The sequence below is a fragment of the Lagopus leucura genome, unplaced genomic scaffold, assembly GCF_019238085.1.
Source record: "Lagopus leucura isolate 7727_CA_CO unplaced genomic scaffold, USGS_WTPT01 236-4_obj-0_obj, whole genome shotgun sequence".
Classification (NCBI taxonomy): domain Eukaryota; kingdom Metazoa; phylum Chordata; class Aves; order Galliformes; family Phasianidae; genus Lagopus; species Lagopus leucura.
The window spans coordinates 1-21,691 of NW_024966897.1; the positions used below are offsets into that span (position 1 = coordinate 1).

At 58.3% G+C, this 21,691-nt stretch overlaps 3 protein-coding genes across 8 annotated transcripts; all 3 read left to right on the plus strand.

The window, feature by feature from the left end:
* Positions 1-2,060: 2,060 nt before the first annotated feature.
* Positions 2,061-8,935, plus strand: LOC122192859 (SLAM family member 8-like). 4 transcript variants are annotated; one of them, XM_042893547.1, is made up of 8 exons: positions 2,061-2,812; positions 4,547-4,771; positions 6,866-7,207; positions 7,455-7,748; positions 7,835-7,974; positions 8,057-8,148; positions 8,252-8,376; positions 8,593-8,935. In XM_042893547.1, exons 2-7 carry the CDS (start codon positions 4,708-4,710, stop codon positions 8,361-8,363), a joined length of 1,044 nt encoding a protein of 347 aa, XP_042749481.1. In that variant the 5' UTR covers positions 2,061-2,812; positions 4,547-4,707; the 3' UTR covers positions 8,364-8,376; positions 8,593-8,935. The 4 variants fall into 4 exon arrangements, with proteins under 4 accessions (XP_042749481.1, XP_042749478.1, XP_042749482.1 ...); XM_042893544.1 differs by having other exon boundaries at positions 8,252-8,359; XM_042893548.1 differs by having other exon boundaries at positions 7,855-7,974.
* Positions 8,936-9,477: 542 nt separating this feature from the next.
* LOC122192860 (T-lymphocyte surface antigen Ly-9-like) lies at positions 9,478-13,214 on the plus strand. Of its 3 annotated transcripts, XM_042893550.1 has the most exons (7): positions 9,478-9,533; positions 9,950-10,058; positions 11,637-11,957; positions 12,265-12,543; positions 12,622-12,729; positions 12,826-12,896; positions 12,994-13,214. In XM_042893550.1, the coding sequence occupies exons 2-7, from the start codon at positions 9,986-9,988 to the stop codon at positions 13,060-13,062; spliced, it is 921 nt and encodes a 306-aa protein (XP_042749484.1). In that variant the 5' UTR covers positions 9,478-9,533; positions 9,950-9,985; the 3' UTR covers positions 13,063-13,214. The 3 variants fall into 3 exon arrangements, with proteins under 3 accessions (XP_042749484.1, XP_042749483.1, XP_042749485.1); XM_042893549.1 differs by lacking the exon at positions 9,478-9,533 and having other exon boundaries at positions 9,819-10,058; XM_042893551.1 differs by lacking the exons at positions 9,478-9,533; positions 9,950-10,058 and adding an exon at positions 10,323-10,421.
* A 339-nt stretch (positions 13,215-13,553) lies between these two features.
* LOC122192861 (ETS translocation variant 3-like) lies at positions 13,554-21,678 on the plus strand. Its single transcript, XM_042893552.1, has 5 exons — positions 13,554-13,592; positions 14,769-14,831; positions 15,839-16,076; positions 17,788-17,903; positions 20,424-21,678. Exons 2-5 carry the CDS (start codon positions 14,786-14,788, stop codon positions 21,620-21,622), a joined length of 1,599 nt encoding a protein of 532 aa, XP_042749486.1. The 5' UTR covers positions 13,554-13,592; positions 14,769-14,785; the 3' UTR covers positions 21,623-21,678.
* Positions 21,679-21,691: the final 13 nt, after the last annotated feature.

Sequence of the window (21,691 nt, forward strand, 5' to 3'; positions counted from 1 at the left end):
AGGAGCAGCTCAGGGTGGTGCTGGGGGCTCTGCTGATGGGGACGTGGGTGTTGGTGGGGACCAGGAGGACACAGGGATGGGGCGTGCTGGTGCTGACCCATTTTTTGCCAAAGCTTTTGGCAGGAGCTGGTGCCAAGTGGGGCTGGGCACGCTGGCAGCCCCTCCACACCCATCTTCACTGTGTTTTATTTCCCGCAGACAAGCCTGCAAACAGGCTCTCGCTTAATGATTTTGTTTCCCTACAAATGTAGCCTATTACTTTGTGTGTTTCCACGCCTGGTTTATTATGCATGAACCAGGCAATTTGCCTGCTGCTCCCGGGACCCATCTTTAAAACAAAAAGGTGCTTTGTCATTCTTAATGGCTTTTGCTGGAGCGTGGAGAGTGCGGTTGGTGGATGGATGGAAGCTTGGGATGGATGCACTGAGAGATGGAGAAGAAGGGAGGGGGAGGCATTAAGTTTCTTCGCTGTCCATAACCCCTTTAACTCAAAGGCTGTGATGAGGAGCGCAGCGTGGGCAGCTTTCCCCTGGCCATCACCCAGAGCTGTGAATTCACACCTGGAGATGAGATTGGCTCCAAAATTCAGGCCCTGCGGGTGCTTCCACCTCGCTAAGGAGGCAGCCGCATTTCCCCAGGACGCAGCCCTCCCTCCTCACAGTGCAGCTCATTTATGCTGAGATGGATTCTCATTTATTCCCCGGGATGGAGTGAGCTCACCACCTCCTCAGCTCCACAGAAATCCCTCTCCTCTCTCTTCCTCCCCGCGGCCACAGCGCAGCTCAGCCTCATGAGGAGCAGGGGAGGGCGATGTTTCACTTTGCCTTCATTCCTGCTGCACTGCAAAGAGGGAACACCCGCGTTTTGGGGAAACACAACGGGGTGGGGAGAAACTGACCTCAGTTCTGCTCACTGCAACCCAGCAATGCCCAGGGGTTGTCCCAGTCCCCTGTCCCATGCTCTGGGGACATGAAGGACCAGGATGTGGGCTGGCAGCAGTTAGGGGCAGCCTTAGGAACTGGAGTTCTCCAAATACGGGTTCCTGGCTGAGCAGCAGCCCCACAGCCCTCATCAGGGCTTGAATCACACTCCCAGCTGCCCTGAAAACCACAGTGGGGCAAAAAAGTGAAGATCTCACATGAAAATCGTCATTTGTGTCCCAGAGCCCAAGGATAGCATGCTGTAGGAGCACAGAGATGGACTTTCCACCCCTGCCCTCTCCACTGTCATCCTGGAATTTAATCTTCCTGCCCTTTGCCACCCAACCCGGTGATAAAATCTAATCTGATTTCGCTCCTAATAAATCAGCAGGTTGTTGGAGAGCACTGACAGGAGGGCTGGGGACGCCTCCACACAGCAGCCGGGCTGAGCACAGCTGCCTTGAGCCAAAATACGGTTTTTCTGTTTTGTTTTGGGTTTTTTTTTTTGTTTTGTTTTGTTTTGGGGTTTTTTTGTACGTTTAAAACAGAAACAGCACCACCAGCACCCTCTGAAATAAGCCCAAGGTCTGCAGATCCGGGCTGCCACCACAGGGGGAGAGATAAGGGGGACAGCGATGTGCACAAGGGCTCCTCAGTGATGGGGACCCCTCAAGTGGCAAAGCAGGGGACAGCAATGAAAGGGTGACAAATGACACAGAGCCACCAGGCCCGATCCCTGCGGGCCTCAGCACCTCCCACAGCGCACAGCCCAACCCTCCTCCCCCGCCCTCAACTGGGCGGGCACTGAGCGCAGCCCCTCGCCGTGGGGCTATTTATAGCGTCGGAAATCCCGCGAGACTTAGCGGGCATCGCCTCGAGAGAGCAAAAGCGAGGCGCAGTGGCGGCGCGCTTTGTGCGTCATCAGTGCGCGCCCGGCGGCACGCCGGGGGGCGGGGGGAAGGGGGAGGGGTATGGTGACAGTCCCGAGGCCTGGGCCTGGGCGGGGGGCGACGGGGCAGGAGGGCTGCTGCGGGTCGAAGCTGGGGCTAACGAGGCGGGGGAGTTCCGAGGAGACCGTGTGCTGGGGGAGGGTGAGGTGTGGGGGGCGCTGGGGACCCCCGCCGGTCTCTGCCGTGGGGTGATGAGGTCGAGTTGGGCCATGCTGCAAAGTGCCGAATGGTGTTACTAAGGCCTGGCCCCGGGAGGGAGCTATGTGTGGAGGTGGATCTCTGTTACTGATAGTGATAAATAATGAAACACCGCTTCCCTTCCGTGCGTGGCCTCAGGCAGCACTTTATGTCGAGCCGTGGCCTATTTTGCTGGATGCGTATGCAGCAGCCTGTTGTATTTTGACAGTGTCCCAGCTTCTTTTTGAGGAGCAAAATATCTTCTATATATTTGGGCCTGTGCTTGTGTGTGCTTCCTCCCCACAGAGGCCAGGAGTTCGAATCGTTACCTGCAGATACAATTTTGTTGTTGTTAATTAGAGATGCAGAGCTGTGCTCCTTTTTGGTTTTCAGATGAGGTTTTGCCTCCTTGGAGCTGACCTGAGTGGCCACAGGAGGCACAGATCAGGATCTGTCCCCAGCAGCACGCCTGCACTCAGTGAGCGCTAATGGAGCCTTCACTGCAGCCACGTGTGGAAATCAGGTCTGCGACTCAGTGAGGCTGGCAGTGATCAAACCCTTCAGCACCTCATGCAGGGTTTTCTGGGACCGTTTTGCTGCATGCGGTGCCTCTCATAGCTGACCTGATTTGCCCTTGTGCTATGGGCTGAAGTGGGAGCATGAGGATGGCTCTGGGATCTGGTTCCTGTGATGTGGTATCACCTGCGAAATCCTCCCCCCAAATGACCTGTTTTCTCCTGCCTGACTGCATGGATATTGGCAGAGGTATGGCCATTCCTGAGGCTGCACTCCCCTCTGCTGGAAAGCCACAACCTCACAGCTGATCCTGCTCAAGAGGAGGCTTCACCTGGGAGAAAGCCCCAAGCTGAGCAGGGCATTTGTTTGCAGTGCTCGGAATTCTGCAGGCACAGCCTGGGTTTGCACAGTGATTTCAGTATCCCCTAAACACAGACTCTGTACTGGGTGGCGGTGTGGAGGGACAGTGAGGACACTGAGGGTCCCCTGAGGACACTGTTCTGGGTGCCTGGAACTGCTCTGAGTCCCTGCTTTGAGCAGGCATTGTCACCATCACTGCAGCTGCAGTGATGAGGAGGATGGGAAGTGGCTTCCCTCAGGCTCAGCCCCAGGTCTGAACCAATGGCTCTGGCTGAGGAGCAGATCAAACTGTGGTTGGTGTTGGTGGGGGAGCAGTCCTTCACCCTGACCAGCTGCAAAGTGATAGCTGGAGATCACAAAAAAGTAACTAATTTGAAGCTCACGTGGCCCCCTTGCTGGTGCGAGTGCACTGTTCCCAGCTTTGAGAAGAGCTTCAGTGCTTTTCCACTCCCTCCCTGTGGGTGAAGTGACTGATTGCGGTCACGTTGAGCTGAGTTCCCAGAGAGCTGTGTGACTTCCCTGCCTCTGACAGGCGTCCCCTGCCTGCGGCAGCCCCGGGCTCTGTGCACACGGGGACAATGCAGGAGGGTTTGGGTGCTCAGGGTGCAGCCTGGCACATCAACAGTGTTGGCCCTGAGCTGGATGTGGCCATGTGGGGCTCAAATGCATGGGTTGTGGTGTGAGGCTACTGAGTTCTGGCTGTATCCACATACCTGATGCTTGTAGGATTGCATCCTGGCTGTGCTGTGCAGCCTGGTGCCTTCAACCTCTTTTTTTCCTCGGCTGTCTTACTTCCCGTGGGGCGAGCTGCTCTCCCCCATCAGCTGAAAATTGCTGCTCAGCAGTTTTTGCATCCTGCTTAGCTGCAAGAGATGTGGGAGGAACTGAGGGATGGGACAGCCCTGGCTGAGCCTTGAACCTGGGAGGCAACCATGAGGCCATGGGCGATCTTGCTGCCCAGCACCTTGAGCATCCGTATCTGAAGGTGCCCCAGGAGCAGGTCTGGCATTAACATTCCTTTGGGGGCACATTAATTATTTTGCTGGAGGTGGAGGGCAGCCAGCAGCCTTCCCTAAAGCTCAGCTTAACCGAAACACAGACGTGGTGTTGAGGCCGTTTCTCTTTTTGTCCTTGGCTGGTTGGAGGCTTGAAATAAATGCGGTGGCTGAGGTGCTGATGGCTGACACCCAATGTGGGGCTGTGATGGGTTGGGGGGGAGGGTTCCTACTCTGCATCCCCTCCCATGTTGATTTCTTCACCCAGAGAAGCTCAGCCCAGCTGGGTGTGGGGTATACCCAGGAAAAAGAGTTGAAAGGAGCTCATAAAGAGGAACGGGAGCAATTTTGGACACGACCTGATAGTGATTGGATGAGAAAGAATGGCTTTGAATGAAAAGAGGCAGAAGTTGGGGATAGGGGGTTTCGGGGTCAATTTAGGCTTCCTGCTGTGGTTCTATGAATATTGCAGAGCTGCCCTTTGGAGGGGGCCGGGGGCAGAGATGCACTGAGTGCCACCAGCATTAATTGGGTCACGGCTTGTTAATTGGAGCATTGCTCATTGATTGGGGTATCAAGGATGCTGAGAGCCCAGGGGTCTCAACCACGCTTCCCCCTCCCTGTGCAGTGCAGGTCCCGCACGCCCGCTCGTTTCCCACCAGCTAATTAAGAGGCGCACAGCTCTCCACGACGCTCGGCTGCCTACGGATTGCAGCGAGCGACAGCTTTGCTCCTCCTCCCCATCTCTGCCGCCGCTGACTCTGCCCACCAGAGCCGCACAGAGCAGGAATGGAGGGGGACTTGGCCAGGAGAGCAGCCCGGCTGCTGCTGGCGCTGCTCGGCTTCGCGCCAGGTGAGTGCCCGGGCATCGCGCCCTCGTCCCGCGGGTTGGGCAGTGGTGTTGCTGCGCCGCTTCCCTGCTGTTCTACATCCCTGTGGGCTCTCGGCCGCATGGGTCCGAGGCAGGCGCGCAAGCTCGTGATGCTCCACGGCGAGGTTTCATAACGGGGGGCACCAAGCATCCCACTGCCCCCATCCTGGGGGGGGTTCTGCTCGCCGCCGCCGTTTGCGCCCCGCGGAGCCCGTTAGCCCCTGGGCTGCGCCTGCTGAGGCTCTTACGTAAAATGTTGAGAGAGGAATCCCCTTAATTCCCAGCGTGCTAATCCACACATTTAATAATTCCCATAAAACCCTCAATTCCGACAGAAAGCATCTTCTAGTCCGGGTAGATTAGCAGGGAGCTTTTATCTTCCTAATGCTTAATTGGCTTCGGAGCGTGCGGCCGTCGCACGGGGCTGGCAGTGGCGGCACGGGGTGCTTATGGTGGCACAAATACGGCCCTGCACGATGGCAGAGGGGCTGCTTGGGGGGGCTGCGGGTCCTCCAGCCCCCCTCAATCAGAGATATTGTCTTTGGGAGCGTAGGGGTGATGAAAGAATGAAGCTTCCTTGATGTGTGTCAAATAAACCCTGGGCTTAAATCGCCGTCAGAGATCTTTTGCTGAGGTCTGAGATCTGAGCTGGATCAGGGTGCACTGCAAACACCCTCCTTCCTCTCCCAAACTATTTCTGGGGGCTCCTGGCCTCAAGCCACCAGGACAGGAGGTGATGGTGAGGGGCGGATGCCCTCCTGCTTTCTCCAGCCATCGTTTCCCCTGTGTGCTGGGGGCTGTGGTGACCCCCCCCCCCCCCCACACACACACCTTCCTCCCCTCGCTGCGTCCTGGGGCTCAGCATCTGCTCAACATCTGTGCAAAGGGCTCACGTGCCAGCCCACAACCGGGCTCCAAAATGTGGGGATCCCCCAGGGAAGGATCACACAGGATGGGAGGGAGTGGGGCTCAGCCCAGCGTAAGGCTGTGATCGATGGAAGGACCCAGAAGAGCCCCTTGATGCTCAGGATCAGAGCAGCATGTGCCCAGTGGTGGAGAGCTCTGCTTCCCCGGCAAAGCCAAGAAGCAGCTTGTAATTCAGGCTGCACGAGAGCTTTTTATAAAGCGAACGCTGGGATGTCTGCTTTTAATCTGCTTTAATATAGAAGCACATCTGCTTCTGTCAGGGTGGGGAGGGAGAGGAGAGGACCGTGGGGACACTTTGCCCAGGTCCCAGCACGGATGGGGTAAAGCCTGGCCTCACTGCTGGGTATCCCAGTGTGTAGAATGGGGACAGGTGGTGGGGGGCTTTGAGGAGATGCTGGCCCTCTCTTGCCGGCAGAGCTGGAGGCGGTGGAGGAGACAGCTTGTAGGTAGGCGGGAGCTGCCGGTGCCAGGAGCTGGTGCTGAGCGTGACTGCAGAGCACTGCCAAAAATCCACAGTGTAGGCTCAGCCCGAAGTCCTGGAGGTGGCTCCATCCCTCCTGGGTACCCACGGTCTCCCCCCTCCGTGTCCCCACGCTCACCCACACGCGGCAGTGGGATGCAGGACTGGTTCGTGCCCACGAGCATCCCTCTGGAGCCAGATCCATCCTGGTCCGCTCCAGTCCTGCTGCCGTAAACTGTTGTGATCTTTTCATAGGCATCTGGGCCGAGGCGCGTTTTAAGGCGGACAATGAGGTTTTGCAGATGCTGGCGGGGAACTCCTCGCAGAGTCTGTTGGAGCATTGTTCCGGTGAGCGCCCGGCCGCAGTGCCTAAACCGCGCCGTTCAGATGCAGCTTCCGGCATCCGAACACGTAGCTCTTGTTGGACAGCAGCTCTCGACCCTGGCAACTTCCCTTCCCCGCTAGCAGCAGCTCCGCACGGCCTCCATGGTGTCCCCATCCCTCAGAGGGACATTGCGGTGGGCAGAGAGCAGATGTGTCTGCAACCGGGCAGGGCGATGCTTCCTCTTCCTCATCCTCTTCCTCCAGCTTGGACAGCGGTGCCGGGTGGGACCCGTCCCCAGGGATCCTTCTGCCCATCCCCACGCTGTACCCCGCACCCTGGTGACGTTCTGCCTTGTTGTCCCTAGAGCTCCTGTTCGGCCAGGTGCGGGCGCAGCCCCAGCAAGTGTCTGGTGTCCTGGGGGGCTCGGTGCTGCTCTCCCCGGTGCTGCCACCTGGCAGCAGGGTGAAGGAGATCGAGTGGAGCTTCTCCTCTGGTGCCGGTGCCACCATCCAGGTGGCTGAATTTGGCCCAGGGGGCTTCGAGCGCCCTGACCCCCAGGACCGTTTCAAGCAGCGCCTGGAAATGCCCAACGCCACAGCACTGAGGATCGGGGCCCTGGAGCTGGGAGACAGTGGGCTCTATGGGGCACGGATCAAACTGCACCCGGCGCTGGTGGAGGACCAATCCTTCAACCTCTCTGTCTACGGTGAGCGGCTGCCAAATGGGGGTGGGCTTTGGGAACACTAAAATGGGGAAACTGTGGTGCAGAAGAATGAGGTGACTTAGGTTAGACCCTAACCTTTAGACCCTAACCCAAGCCCCCCATATTGGGGTCCCTTCTCACATCACCCCAAACACCTGCGGGCTGGCTGTGCCCTGCCCTGTGATGCAGGACATTGTGATGTGTCTGAGCAGAGCCGTGCCATGCTGACCCCATTCCCTGTTGGGTGCAGAGTCAGTGCCGAGACCCCGGACCCACAGCCAACTGCTTGCCAGCACCCTGGAGTGGTGCAACCTGACCTTGCAGTGCCAGGGCACTGGCAAAGGGGCTGTCAACGTCACCTGGAGGAGGGACAACGGCCGACAGGAGCTGGGAACCGACCGCTCACAGCTGTCCCCGGATGGCACCACGCTGCGCCTGGCCCTGCAGCCTGGCACTGCCAATGCCACCTACACGTGCACTGTCAGCAACCCTGCTGACCAGAAGGTCGTCCCTTTCGACCTGCAGAGCATCTGCCGCAGTGGAGGTGAGGAGCCGGGCTGTTTTAGGGGTCCGAGCACCCTTGGGTGCCCTCAGGTTGGGTGAAGGTTCCGTGGCCATCCTCTGGTTCAGCCCTTTTCTGTGTGCTCCAGGAGGACAGGTGTCCTTCTCCAAGTCGGGGTACATCGTCCTCACCCTCATCCTGCTGGCTGTCAGCCTTGGCGGAGCCTTCTGGTGCTGGCGGCTCAACAGCGAGAAGTCAGCAGATCCAGGTCAGTGAAAGCACTCAGAGCTGAGCTGTGATCAGGGCCATTTCTGGCCCTCCCCCCCTTCATGACATCCTGCTCTCTGCAGCTGCCACCCCCACAGCACCGACAGAGGAGAGCCCCCCAGAACCTCAATACACCGAGATCGTACACCGCAGCCCCCCGGAAGGTAACGACCAGGTGAGGAGCAGTGGGGCTGGGCTGTGCTCAGGGGTCCCCATTGCATTGGGGTTCCCATCACATCGGGGTTGGAAGGGCCATAAGCACTTCAATTCTGCCTTAGGGCCTACGTCCACCTGAAAACAACCCAGAGCCGACCTCGACAGAGAAAGCACCGGGCAGCACCGTGTATGAACAGATCCACCAGGAGCCAGAGGACACAGCCGAGGAGGTGACATAGGCCCTCAGGTGCGGGTGGCCCGTGGCCGTGTCTGCCCCCGGGGGGACCGGGGCATGGGGGGCAGTCCCCACCTCTGTCACTGCATGACGTGCCCACGCCAGGTCCGGGTATGGTGGAGAAAGGGGACAGAAGGGACGAGCGCTGTCTGCAGGGAGGTGCACGGACAGACAGATGGACAGACAGGGCAACCCTCGGTCCCAGCTGAAGGATTTCTCTCCCCACAGGCGCCGACAGCGCTGGAGCATCAGGATGTAACTGAAGGGCTGTAACGTGCATTGTGTGCCAAACCCGACCCCTCTCCAGCCCCTGGTTTGGCTTCAGGGATGGAGGTGCCATCTCTGGGTACAGCCAACCGGATGCTTCCCCACCCACCTCTGGTTTGTCCAACCCTCTGTCCGAAGCCCTCGTGGCCCCTTTGGGGACATGGAGATGAGCGGCGACGATGAGGCTGAGTCCCTCCTCTGGCACAGGGCTGGGATGTGGCTCCATCACCCACACAACTGGGGGTCCCAGCCCCATTTCTGCCAGCTGAGAGAGTGGGCTGCCCTGGAGCAAGAAGAGAGGAACCAAAACCTTTATTTTTTTTGGGGGGGGGAGGGAGGAATTGGGGTCAAGTGGAGGCAAAGTTGGGTGGACGGGGGCAGATCCAAGCACTGCAGATCCAGGATGGCACCACCTGGGGCAGCTTGCTCCCTCACCCCCACTGCTCCCAACCCCCTCTCCTGAGGTTGGGCAGATCCTGGTTGTGACATCCCCAGGGCCATGTGAGGGGACCAATGCCTGTGGGAGATGTGCCCGCTCTTCCCCCACCCCATAGCCATTCCTGTGTCGCCTTTGTGCTGCCATTAAGGGGGGGGGGGGAAGAGGGTGGGGGGAAGTTTCACTTGTGTGTGTCCAGCACCTACTACTGTCATGGGCCCCGTGCTCGGCCTGACCTCCCCACGTCGTAAAAACAGCAAATAAATCTTGGTGAGAGCGTAGCAGGGAGCTGACAGCATGCGTGGGGCCGTGTGTGGGGCTGTGTGTGTGGGACTGTGCATCTGCTGCGCACACCCACATGTGGACCCCTCGCAGTCACGTCATCCCAGGGCTGTGCGCAGTTTGCTGCTGCCTCCCCAGAAGCCACTTCTTGCTTCCCCCTTTTGGAAACACAGAAGCAGCAGCGGTGAGTGGCTCTGCACCGTCCCAACCCCTCGTGCTTCTCCAAATCCTCCGTCCCCCTGCAGGCGTGGGGCTGTCTCCAACGTTCTTATGTCTCTGCCTCTTTGCTGCTGGGATTTTTGTTTCAAGAAAAGCAGGGGGGAAAACAGCCTGGTGGGGTGGGAGCGTTCTCTTGGTGCAGTCTCAGGCAATGGGAACACGTGCTCCTTGTACCAGGTGTCTGGCATAGCCAGCCCAGCTGTTTGTTATTTACCCAACTGCGGCAGCATCCGGGCTCCATCCCTCATTTATTGCCCCAGTAGCCCTGGATACGTTGCAGAGTTACAGTGAGGCTGAGCAGGGTCTCACGTTGTCCCCAAGCTGCCACTCCCCATGAACTTGTGGGCAGATTTGCATGTGTCCTCCCCACCGCTTGCGCAGCTGAAGCCGCTGCTGCCTCGAGTTGGGGATGGAGAGATGGGGCAACTGTGTGGCCGACGACGGTGTCCCTTCATCCCCAGGCTGCTGGCTCTGCTACTTGTCGCCACAGGTAGGGACTGAGCATGGATGGGGTGGGGAGAGAGCTGAAGGTGGGAGGAAGGCTCAGCAGCAATGCTGCTGCTGTGGGAACCCAATGAAACCATGGGTGTGAGGCTGAATGAGATTCAGCCTTTGGGTTTGGTGAAGGTTTGAAAATATTTGGGAAATAAGAGGGGTGGGAGATGAGTTTTCCTCTGTGAAAGAGTCCAAGCGCTGTTCTCAAGGGAATCTGAGTGGGGATGTGTGGATGTGATCCCTGGGCGAAGCAACACAGGCAGAACTTGGCACCAGGCACGGCATCACCCGACTCTATTTACCGACAGCATAAATCACACCTGGAGAAGTTTGATGTCAGCAGTGGGGCTGGAACCAGGTGGGACCATTTGCACCTTGCCCTGCTCCATGTTGGCTTGAAAACTGCTGGCTTTTGTGCTGGACTCTGCTCACCCACACGTTTCTAAGAGCCCACAGGGGTCGTCTTGCACAGCTCGAAGCTCTCGAGCAGATGCTCTGCTGTACAAAAGCTACTCAGTGCTGCTGGGGCTGCACCAGGACAAAGCCAGGCACCCACTGTTCTCCAATGAGTGGTTGCAGCCCCCACCAGTCAGAAGACTCCAGGGTGAGGGTTTGGGGACAAGGAAAGGGATGGGGAAAGGGAAGGAATGAGCAGACAACACCCACGAGCTTCCCGCAGCAGGATTGAGCTTGGAATTGCACAGGCTGTGTTTGCATTGTACACTGGTGTGGGGCATTTGTTTGGGGCAAAATACGGGCAGGTGGCTCAGTGCCACCACGGGTGATTCATGGGGATGTGTTCCTGCTTTATGTCGGTATCCCCCCCCAAAAATGGAGATGTGTGGCTGCCATGGGGCTGTGACTCCCCACTGCAGTTTGCTGTCTGCTTGCTGACCGCTGCAGCTTTGCTTTCCTCTCTGCAAACTGGAGGTTGGTGCAGTGGATGGGAACTGTGTGGCTGGCCCTGAGTGTGGGCAGGAAGCGAGTGGCTGATGCAGGATGGGCCTTGTGATGTGGGGACACAGCGTTCCCCAGCATGGTCGCCTCTCTGCAGCTTTTTGTGTCTGAAAGCCGCCTCCTGCTCACGTCACAGGAGCTCTGTGTCTCACCACAGGGCTGGGAACGGAGCTCTGCACCCAGCCCCGCTGCACCCTGCAGCTCAGCCTCCAGCTTTGAAGGGTCTCTGGAGGGAATTATTATCACAGAATCACAGAATCATAGGGGTTGGAAGGGACCTCCAGAGATCATCGAGTCCAACCCCCCTGCCAAAGCAGGTTCCCTACACCAGGTCGCACAGGTAGGCATCCAGGCAGGTCTTGAACATCTCCAGAGAAGGAGACTCCACCACTTCCCTGGGCAGCCTGTTCCAGTGCTTATGGGCTTCGCCCTTAAGCCTGCTCCACCTCCAGCTCTGCAATGGGGACAGGGTGGTGTGAGGACATCACAGCACTGCGAGCACGCGGCATCAGCACAGCAGTGCCCAGCCACAGGCAGGGGAGGTGATGGTGAAGGTTAAAGAACCCAGGAGGGTGCCTGGGACTCTCCATCCCACTGAGCACTGCTGTCCTACCAGGCACTGCAGCTGTCCAGATCGAGCCAGTGAGCGGTGTGCTGGGGCACTCGGTGCAGCTCCCTCTGCAGCTGCAGCCTGGCAGCAGTGTGAAGAGGATCATCTGGAGCTTCAGAGCCAATGCCAGCAAGAAAATAGAAGTGGCTGAGTACAACCTGGAGACGTCCAAGCGTTTCAAATACAATAGGCAGCGGCTGGAGTTGTTCAATGAGACAACACTGCAGATCAGTGCCCTGGAGCAGAGTGACAGTGGGGTCTATGATGCACACATCACGTATCAGTCAAACGAGATGGATGAAAGCTCCTTCAACCTCACTGTCTATGGTGAGCTGAAGGGGTTTTGTGGGGGCAGGAACAGCATCCCCATCCCTGGGGTTTCCAGCCCCCAGGGAAATGTGACAAACCCTTTTGTACCCAGAGTTATCAGCGGTTTCCCTTCCCCTTTCCTGGACGCACTCTGCTGCCGGTCATCTGCTAAGGGGATTTTCCTGCTTTATGACAAATCTGCTCTCCACCTGCACTTCCCTCTCACTGCCCTTTGTCTGCCTGTCCCTCCCGGTTCCTTGAGGCTGCATTCCCCAGGTTCCTGCAGGTAGCTCTGTCCCAGCAGCACTGCCCACACTCTCAACAGAGCCTGTGCCAGTGCCCCTGATCCAGCATGAGATGCTGTCCTACACTGCCCAGAACTGCAGCATCATCCTGCGGTGCTTGGTGCCGGCTGGAAGTGGTGCTCAGACCACCTGGCAGCATGAAAACACCTCCAGTGCAACTTGGCTACAGAGTTACAACAGTCATATGTTGCACCTGACCATTCCTGCCAGCACCCTGAATGTCATCTACACCTGTGTGGCCTGGAACCCGGCACAGAAGCGGAGCAAGTCCGTGGACCTGGCAGAACTGTGTGCACAAGGTAAAGTCTCTCACTGTCCCCCTCTGCCACACCAGGTGCACAGAGCCAGCCAGCCATCCCAATACCTTGTCCCCATAGAGGCACACAGGTGGAGGTGGCCCATCTACCTGGCAGTGCTGGTGGGCGTTGTGGGAGCCTTGAGCATCGCGCTGTACCTGCTGAAGAGGAGGAGAAAGGCTGACAGAGGTGGGCGATGCTGTGGGGTGAAGGCTGCAGTCTGGGGGGCTGCAAGCAGGCGGCAGGGGGCCGTCCCCAACCCTCATGGCCTCACCTGCCGCACAGCTGCCGCCTGCCCCAAGGAGCTGCTGTACTCCCAGGTGCAAAGGAGAGATGTGGAGGACAGGGATGAGCAGGTGGGGCAGTGAGCCAGCACCCAGCAGGGGGTGGGGATGGCAACGTCCCCACGGAGCCACCCCCCCCGACCCTGGGCCGTTCCCACATCCCCTCAAGGGTCCCAGCAGAACCATCTACAGTGAGGTGGGGAGCACTGGGGATGGCACAGCGTGGCCACAAGCCTGAGCGACGATGGACGGACGGACGGATGGACAGCCGGACAGCCTGCCCCCATCTTGCTTTATTTCCCCGTGTTCTTTCCCCTTCCTCCCCATAGAACACGGGCCTGGTGGTGCTCCACGCGGCCCCGGGCTGTGCACGGCCCCAATAAAGGCAGAGAAGAGGAAAGAGTGTCCGTGCGCATGGAGGGACTGTGGGGAGGGGGTGAACGCATCAAGACCCCCCGCGAAGCACTTCGCTTTTCGCTCTTTATTGTCCCCCGCCGCCACCCGTCGCGGGGCGGGAATGAGGCGGAGTGGCGCTGTGCGTGCGCGCGCCCGCTCCGACCGGAAGCGGAAGTGCGTGGGAGCGTGCCCGGAAGTGTGTGGGCGGTGGCGGCGGTTCCGGTTCCGGCGGCCGTGCGGGGGAGGCAGCGGCGGCAGCAGCGAGGCGAGCGGCGCGCACCCCCCATCGGCACCGCGGCCCGGGCGCGCTCCGCCGCCCCACCGCACCCGCTCCGCCCGCCGGACCCGGCCCGGCCCGTGCCGCCCCCGCAGGTGGGTCCCGGACCCGGGCGCGGCCGAGTCGTTACCGCCGCCTCCCGGGCTCCGGATGGGCCACGCCGCGCGCGTCGCTTCGGTCCCGCGGAGGCGGCGGGGGGAGAGCGGAGGGCGGACGGAGGACGGACAGAGGGGCGGAGGCCGCCCGCCGGGGGCGGGGGTGCCCTCGGGGGCGGCTCCGGGGGCGGGGGCGGCGCGGGGCCGCGGTACCGTGGGCCCGGAGGGAGGGGCGGAGGAGTGGGGCAGCCCCGGTTACCGGAGGCGCTCGGTGGGGTGGGGGCTCCCTATGACTGTGGGGAGCCGTGCGGGTGGGGGGTGGGCGGCAGCGTGCGGGAGGCGAGCGGGGGCGCGCGGCTGCGGGGGCAGCGTGGAGAAGCGTACCGGTAACCGGGAGCGACGGGATGGCGGCGGAGGAGGGGTGGTGGTAACGGGGGCGGCCGCTCGGCCCGATCTTGGCGGGCGTAGTAGCGGGGGGGCGCGGAGCCAGCGCCCGCAGCCCGGGGCAGGGGCGGCAGCGCGGCGGCGGGCGGGCAGGCCCGGACAGGCCGGCGGCAGGGAGCGGAGGGGGCGGCCCCGCCGCCGGCACTGTAACGGGAGCCCGGAGCCCCGGCGCCGCGCCTGCCCCTCGCAGCTATTTACATGGCGTTACCATTTCAAAGCGGCGGCGCCGGGCAGGAAACCCCGGCGGGGACAGCGCGGGGCCGGGCCCCCTCCGCGGCGGGCAGGGCTGGCGGCGTTCGCCCCCGACCCCCCCGGGAGCCGGGCCCTCCCCGGGCGCCGCTCGGTGCCGCTGCCCCGCCCGCAGGTAGCGCCCGGCCCGGCGCCCGCCTCCCGAAATTAAAGTCAGATGTGAGTGGGGAGCGGGAGCCGGGATCCCCCCTCCCCTCGCTGGTACATCTGGGTGAGCTCAGCGGCTTGTGTGTTTTGGCAGCGCGGCCGTCTCGTAACAGGAGACAAACTGCACTGGGCTTGTTTTGTCTGCCTCACGGCCCCGCCGGGCCGCTCCGACACGGCAGCGCCGAGCAGAGCCCGACGCCCCACGGTGCAGCTGCACGGCGACGGGGGCACCGACGGTGGGGTGCGGGTGCAGGGAGGGGAGGGCTGGGATTCAAAGCGCTGCCCGCGAGGTCGTTGTAGCGATAGCGCTGGCGCTGATTTCCTTCTGTTTCGCAGTCAGCAGGAGGGAGAAAATGAAAGCAGGCTGCAGCATTGTGGATAAGCCAGAAGGAGGAGGAGGTAAGGACACGCGCGCCCCGTGGAAGGCTGAGCGCAGGGTGTTCAGCTGTTACAAATTCTTTTCCCAGGCTGAAGGAGCTCAGGCGGGATTAATTCCACCTCTCCTCAAAGCTCTTTGCTGTGTGTCACTGGGAATCGATAAGGCTCCCGCTCGGTGCACTCTCAGCCAGTTTTACAGCCTCGTGAGCTCTGTGTTAATATGCAAATGGATCCTCGTGGAGACATTTTGTTTGTGAGGGTTTGGGAGCTCCAAGTGTGCTCCCCCCAGGGCTGGCGCTGCGCTCCCTGGGTTTGTTTCAGCCGCAGCCTGCGATGTGGGGAGGTGGGAGGGGGGGGTTGAGGGAGGGGGGTGGGTGCCATCTGAGCACGATGAGGCTCTGCGCACGCTGCCTGAGCTGAAAATTGTGGCCACGACGATTTGGAAAACCGCGCAATAGCAGCTGTGCTGGGAAACTGCTCTGACAGAGCTGAACTTGGCAGTCGCTCAGAAACATCTGTTGGCGTGGCTGAGGGCTGGAGCAGGGTGCTGTGTTCTGAGGGATGTGGAGCTGGAGACCCCCAGAGCCACCCATGCTTGCCTCCTGAAAGAACAGTGCACCAGATATTCCAATCTGTTTTGGTTTTTCTCGTTATTTTGAGGCACCTGATGTCCGAATCGTCCCAGTGTTTAAAGCTCTTGGGCTCCTTTCCACCGTGTCTGACTCTTGTATGGCTCTCATACCTCTGTGTGTTTTCCTGTTTTTTTTTCCTTGGGATTTCTCCAAGGAGAGTAGGGGTAAAATGAGTAAGAAAATGAGCAACTAGTGTGAGAAATCTGGGCTTCTTTTGCTTCTGCACTGAATACTTATTGGAATTACAGCTCCCAGCGATGCTCTGTGGTCCTCCTCTGGAAAGAACATTACCAATACGTAGCGCAGGCACTCGTTCCCAGCTGTAGCACTTGGCATTTGGGAGCTCTGTAGCTGTGAGCCATTGTCTGAACGCCTCTTTTTTTGGCACTTCCCAAGGTTATCATTTCCCCGAGTGGGCATACAAGACCGAGTCCAGCCCTGGCTCGCGACAGATCCAGCTCTGGCACTTCATCCTGGAGCTGCTGCAGAAGGAGGAGTTCCGCCATGTCATTGCCTGGCAGCAGGGCGAGTACGGGGAGTTCGTCATCAAGGACCCCGACGAGGTGGCACGGCTGTGGGGCCGGCGGAAGTGCAAACCCCAAATGAACTACGACAAGCTGAGCCGAGCTCTCAGGTGAGCAGAAGATTCCCTGGGCCACCCATCTGGATAACTGACAGCAGGTGTTTTTGCTTCAACGCAGTTACGTTTTTGGGGGTGGTTTTGTATCGGATCTGTGTTCTGGGATGTCAGGCCAGGTACCAGAGTGTGAGCAGGGAGACACAGGAGAGGGAATTCCTGGATCACCATGATGTGTTTTGCGGCCAAGCGTCACAGCGTGAATTTGCACCTGGTGCTCAGGTTGTTATTATCAGGATGGGTTCCTTCCGGGGAGCTTTTCTGTCTCTTTTTTTCACTGCTTCCACTGCTGATGCTGGCTTGAGCAAGAAGGTGTGGGAGGAAACCAGAGGCGTTACTCTATTATCACACCATCAACGATACAGTTTCAGAGAAAGCAGCTCCCCTTTCTAACATGCCTTTGTCTCTTTACTGCTAAACCTGGTGCCCGTTCCAGGGATTGGGGGTGTGTCAGTCACCTGTCACCACCCCCTTCACGCTTTGTCACATACAGCAGTGAATTCCATGTCCTGACCCCAACGACATGAATTTGTCTGTGGGTGAAGGGCACCCTCCAGCCACCGATGTCCCCTCATTGGAGACAGGGGCTGATTGCTCCTCCCTCTGCAATTCCAAAGACTAAAATCTCCCTTAATAGCTCTGTTCTATTTAGCCTCTCTCAGATGGTTTCTGTTTTTTCAGTGGCTAATCTGTATTTTGAAATACAGACTGTAAGAATGTCATACAAGCCTATGAAGCATTTCCAGCCCGTCAGGAGCACCCAGGTTCTTGACAGGTCCTGGCATTATCAGCACTGTCTGCTACGTGGACTTCGCTGCCTTACGCCCTATGATACCTCCTGGGTGGAGCTGGCAAAGACAAACAAGGCAGCAAGCACTCGAGTCCCATGCTGGAACAGGAAGGAAACGATAAATTGAATGGCGCTGAGGCTGTAATTGATTCATGGGAGTGGAAAATAGCCACCACCTGCCAACACTGATCATGTCTTGGCATCTCGGTGCCAAATGTGACAGCAGTGGGACAGGAGCACTGTGGCTATTGACAGTTGCTCCAGGTGGGGAGCTCTGGCTTGTTTCCCCCCCTTCTTGAGGAGCTGACGCTGCTTTATTTGGGGTTTGCTGTGGCAACAGCATGTGTTAACCTAGCTCTGAGTGTGAAAAATTGTGTCTGGGATCTGCGTGAAGCACCTTAGCACGCCATTATTACATGGCTGAGGACAAACAGTGGTGCTGGTGTAAATGGGGAGGAGGCTGTGGTGAAGTTTGTACCTCCTCTCCCGTGCTCTGCCTTTGTTGGGGCTGTGAATTATGGTGCTAATGGGTAAATGGAAAGGCAGCGACTTGCTCACAGGCCTGATGGCAGCAGGAAGCAGCCCTCCTGATGTGCAGCGTGATGCTTTGTACACTGTGCTGTGTTTGTGGCAGTGTGCTAAGCCTTGAGGACAGAAGGGAAAACAAAACCAGAGGGCATCCGGTTTGTTTGGTCCCCCTGCCATTGCACTGAGTTTTGTTCTGCTAAAATCTCAAGTACAGATTCCCCTTTCTCAGGTTCAGTGTCTCAGTGCAGGCTGTCAGCTAAGTCAGTTCCGGATCCCATCATGTTCATTTTTGTGAGTATGTCAAAGGTGGATGTTGGTAGCATTACAAAACAGAGACTCTTAAGCAGATCTCCACGTGCCTTGATTGGTCTCTCTACCTTCCTTTTATAGATATTATTACAACAAGAGGATTCTTCACAAGACAAAGGGCAAAAGGTTTACTTACAAGTTCAACTTCAACAAGCTGGTGATGCCCAACTATCCGTTCATCAACATTCGGCCTAACGGTGAGCACAGAGTTGGGGCTGGCGACTTCCTTGCATGTCAGAGGGTGCAGGAGTGGGGCCAGGGCAGCAGCAGCCTCTGCACATCCCCTATCAGTCGCCTCCTACTCTTGAAAGACTGCTGGGGCAATCAGGGCTGGTGTGGTGAGAATGCCTGGGCACTGATAAAGCTTTATCTGCAGCTCTCCTTCCCTCATGGTGCATCTGTGGTTGTCCTCAGGGGAGACCGGAGGCATTTTTGGTTTCCTATTTGAGCCTGCCTGCTGGTCTGCCTTTATTGGTGCTGCGGCTTTGCTTTGCTTTGCTCTTGGGGTGCGGGTGTCCTTGGGATAAGAGGGTTTTATTTCTCTTGCAGGGACCTTGCCTCACATGTTTGTAATGTAAGTTTATGGCACCATATAAATGTGAGCCTCCTTGACAAGGCGCTTAAAGGTGCACAGTGAGGCGTATCTGTCAGCACTGCTGGAAAGTTCACAGCTTAGCAGCAGTTTGATCTCTGCTCCTCTCCTGCAGAAGCCTCTTATTGTTGCAGGTCTATTCCCTTCCTATCCAAAAAAGGGGGGTTGTTCTTTTTTGTTTGTTTTTTAGTCAACGTGTCTGGAGTTCAGAGAAACATAATATTGAGCACAGAGTGTTTCTGGAGTTTCCAGAGAAGAGTAATAGCTTGTCAGTTTGGCTAAAATCACAGGTATTTCTTGAGCCTCCCTGCAGCAGAATGGTGTGCTGACACTCAGGATAACAAAAAAGAATTTGGGAATGGAGCTTAATTGTTCCCTGCTTGTCCTAAAAGGCTTTTGAGTCTCTTGCCAGAAGCAGTAGCAGAAGTTCACACTGGGTTTGTCCTGGAGTCAGCATTACTGCTGTGGTTTCTCTGGAAGGAGGGTCCTTTGTTTGGAAGATCCTTTTTGGTGGAGTTAAATCCCCCCATAGCTAGATTTCTGCAGCGGGCCCCGATTGTCTCCACAACTGAACAGCCACCACACGACCAGGGGAATGAATGGCCATCGTGTCCATCAAAAAAACAAACTTCTGGAAGTCATTACAGCGAGGCCTTAGACTGCAAACTCTCTGCAGCAAAGAAAGCGTGACTGCAGAGGCGCCTCAACCAGCCTTTCTCACAGCGCCGTGTTCTTCGTTCTCACCTCCAGAAGAGCGCCTGGGGGGAAGCCTTGAAGATTCGTCTAGCAGAGAGAGAGAGAGAAGGGAGAAGAGCTGGGGGGGGGGGGGGGGAAAGCGGGGATTGAATGTTGACTCTGAAACATCAGTGGCTGAGAAAAACAGGTTACGTGTGGGCAAGGCGATTTCTCATCGGTGCTGTGCGCTCCGTGCCTACGTACAGCGATGACTGCGCGTTGATGTCGGCGCTTGGAGCCCGCCTGCATCCATCTCTGCCTTGGGGGAGGCCTGGTGTGATAGCAAAGGCTTTGTCCTCTGGCCAAGCAGCAAGCGAGAAGACAGGACTGGGAGAAGAGAAATATTCATAGAGGCCTCACCTGCGTGAGACATGTTGCCTTTGTGGCAGCGGGGAGAAGGAAATGTATTCTCCAGGAGTCCTTAGCCAAAGCATGGGGGTGTAAGATGTAGTACGAAACAGTGCTGCAAATCTATAATTACTTGCAGCAACAAGTCTGGGCAGTTCCAGCTCAATATTGCTCACTGCTGTTCCTTTTCCCTGTTTGCAGCCACTCCCTCCTATCTCTGGGGCATGCATTTAAAAAAAGAAGTTTGGAGAACTGGAATGCACTTGTCTAATTACAACCTGTTTTCTTTCCTTCTGGCTGGGATGGGGGTTGGGATATCAGACCTGTTTGGGGCACTGGAATCAGGTTTCTTGACTCGCTCACGCAGTTTGGAAGGGAAAGGAGAATCAAACGGTGTGTTGTGGAGGTGAGAAAGCGTGTGGAGGAATTTGCCTCAGTGTGGCTCAGTGCAGCAGGAGTAAGATGCAGAGACGTGGTTCTGTAGGCACCGTGGTGAAGCTCGCTTCGGGAGGATGGGGAAAGAGAAGCCTGCAGGAGCTAGCAATGGTATGGGCAGAAATATCAGAGAGAGAACATCCACAAATCAGGGACTTTCGGTATTCCACCCCAAGAGTTTGAGGTTTACCAGCAGCGTTTCTGCTGGTGGTGTTGGCACACAGTTAGTTGCTTAACCGTGCTCCTAACGCGCCGGCACCGAGGGCCGTTTTCTGGTTAAACCAAAGCAAAGAGGTCAGGGGAGGGCATCCAAAAGTGGAAGTTGCTTCAGTGCTGCTGGAGGCTCGAGAAACCTCCACCAAGGCTGAGAGGAGAAGATTCCTCCCAGCAGTGACGAGGTTTTGAGGTGGGCAGGAGCGAGGGGAGCAGATGGGGAAGGTGCCTCCCATCTGATCGTCTGCTGCGCCGCCGAGAGCTCCTGGTATTTTTGTGTTGCTCTTCCAAATGCCTGCGGCTGCAGCCCTAAAAGCAGCTCTGCCTCTGATTTAACTCCCTTGGCAACGGCGCTTTTAACTCTCCCCCTCTCTTTTCCTTTCCCCGTGCCCAGGTGTTGTGCCACAGAGCGCTCCTCCCGTCCCCACGGCTTCGTCCCGCTTCCACTTCCCACCTCTGGACAGCCACTCTCCCACTGACGATGCACAACCCGGCCGTTTCTCCGGCCCTTCCCTGGTCCCATCCAACCCAGAGGCTCTGGGCGACGGCGGTGAGAGGAAACCTGACCTCCCAGAGCTGGAGGACGGCTCCGCCGATTGGCGCCGTGGTGTGGATCTCATGGCCTCACGTAACACCGCGAGCGCCGGGGGTGTCAACCACCAGAAGCGCAAGCCAGACATCATGCTGCCTCTCTTCACCAGGCCCGGCATCTACCCGGATCCTCACAGCCCCTTTGCCGTGTCCCCTCTGCCAGGACGTGGCGGGGTCCTCAACGTCCCCATTTCGCCTGCGCTGTCCCTGACTCCCACCCTGTTCTCCTACAGCCCGTCTCCAGGCCTCAGCCCCTTCACAGGCAGCAGCTGCTTCTCTTTCAACCCTGAGGAAATGAAACACTACCTGCATTCGCAAGCTTGCTCCGTCTTCAACTACCACCTGAGCCCGCGGACTTTCCCCCGCTATCCGGGCCTCATGGTGCCACCACTACAGTGCCAAATGCCCATGGAGGAGCAGCCCCAGTTCCCCATCAAGCTGCAGCCTCCACCCGTCGGGCGCAAAAACAGGGAGAGACTGGAAAGCACCGAAGAGTCAGCGACCCCCCAGCTTGCCTCTCCGCCTCCCCCCAGGGTGAAGCTCGAGCCCCCTGTGGAAAAGGAGGCTGAGCGCGAAGAGCCGCCCGCAAAGGGAAAAGACAAAAGCGAGAAGGAGGAAAATTCCAGCATGGCAGCGCCCAGCACCAGCCTGGAAGAGGAGAAGGGTTTGGTGTTTGCCAGACCTGCCGCCCCATCCTGGCACCCGGCACCTCTGGTGCCCACCCAGACCCTGGGCCTGGCCGAAGAGCCCCAAGATCAAGGGGAGAGCAGTGGTGAGAAACCCCCCAGAGAGCCATCCGGAGAGCCTGGAACGCAAGAGAAGCGCGAGGACGCCCTGATGCCCCCCAAGCTGCGTCTCAAACGCCGCTGGAACGGGGACCGGCAGGCAGACGCCCCCGAGGAGCAGCCCAATGGCCGTGTCCCATGGAACGGGGTGCTGGGCAGCCCGCACCTCACGGCTGGGCCCAAGGCTGTGGCAGCCGCTGCTGCCTCTGACGCCTGAGGCTGCGTGCCGAAACCATCCGTGTATTTATGTAGCAAGGTTGCAGAGCGTTGGGGGGTGGGCAGGGGT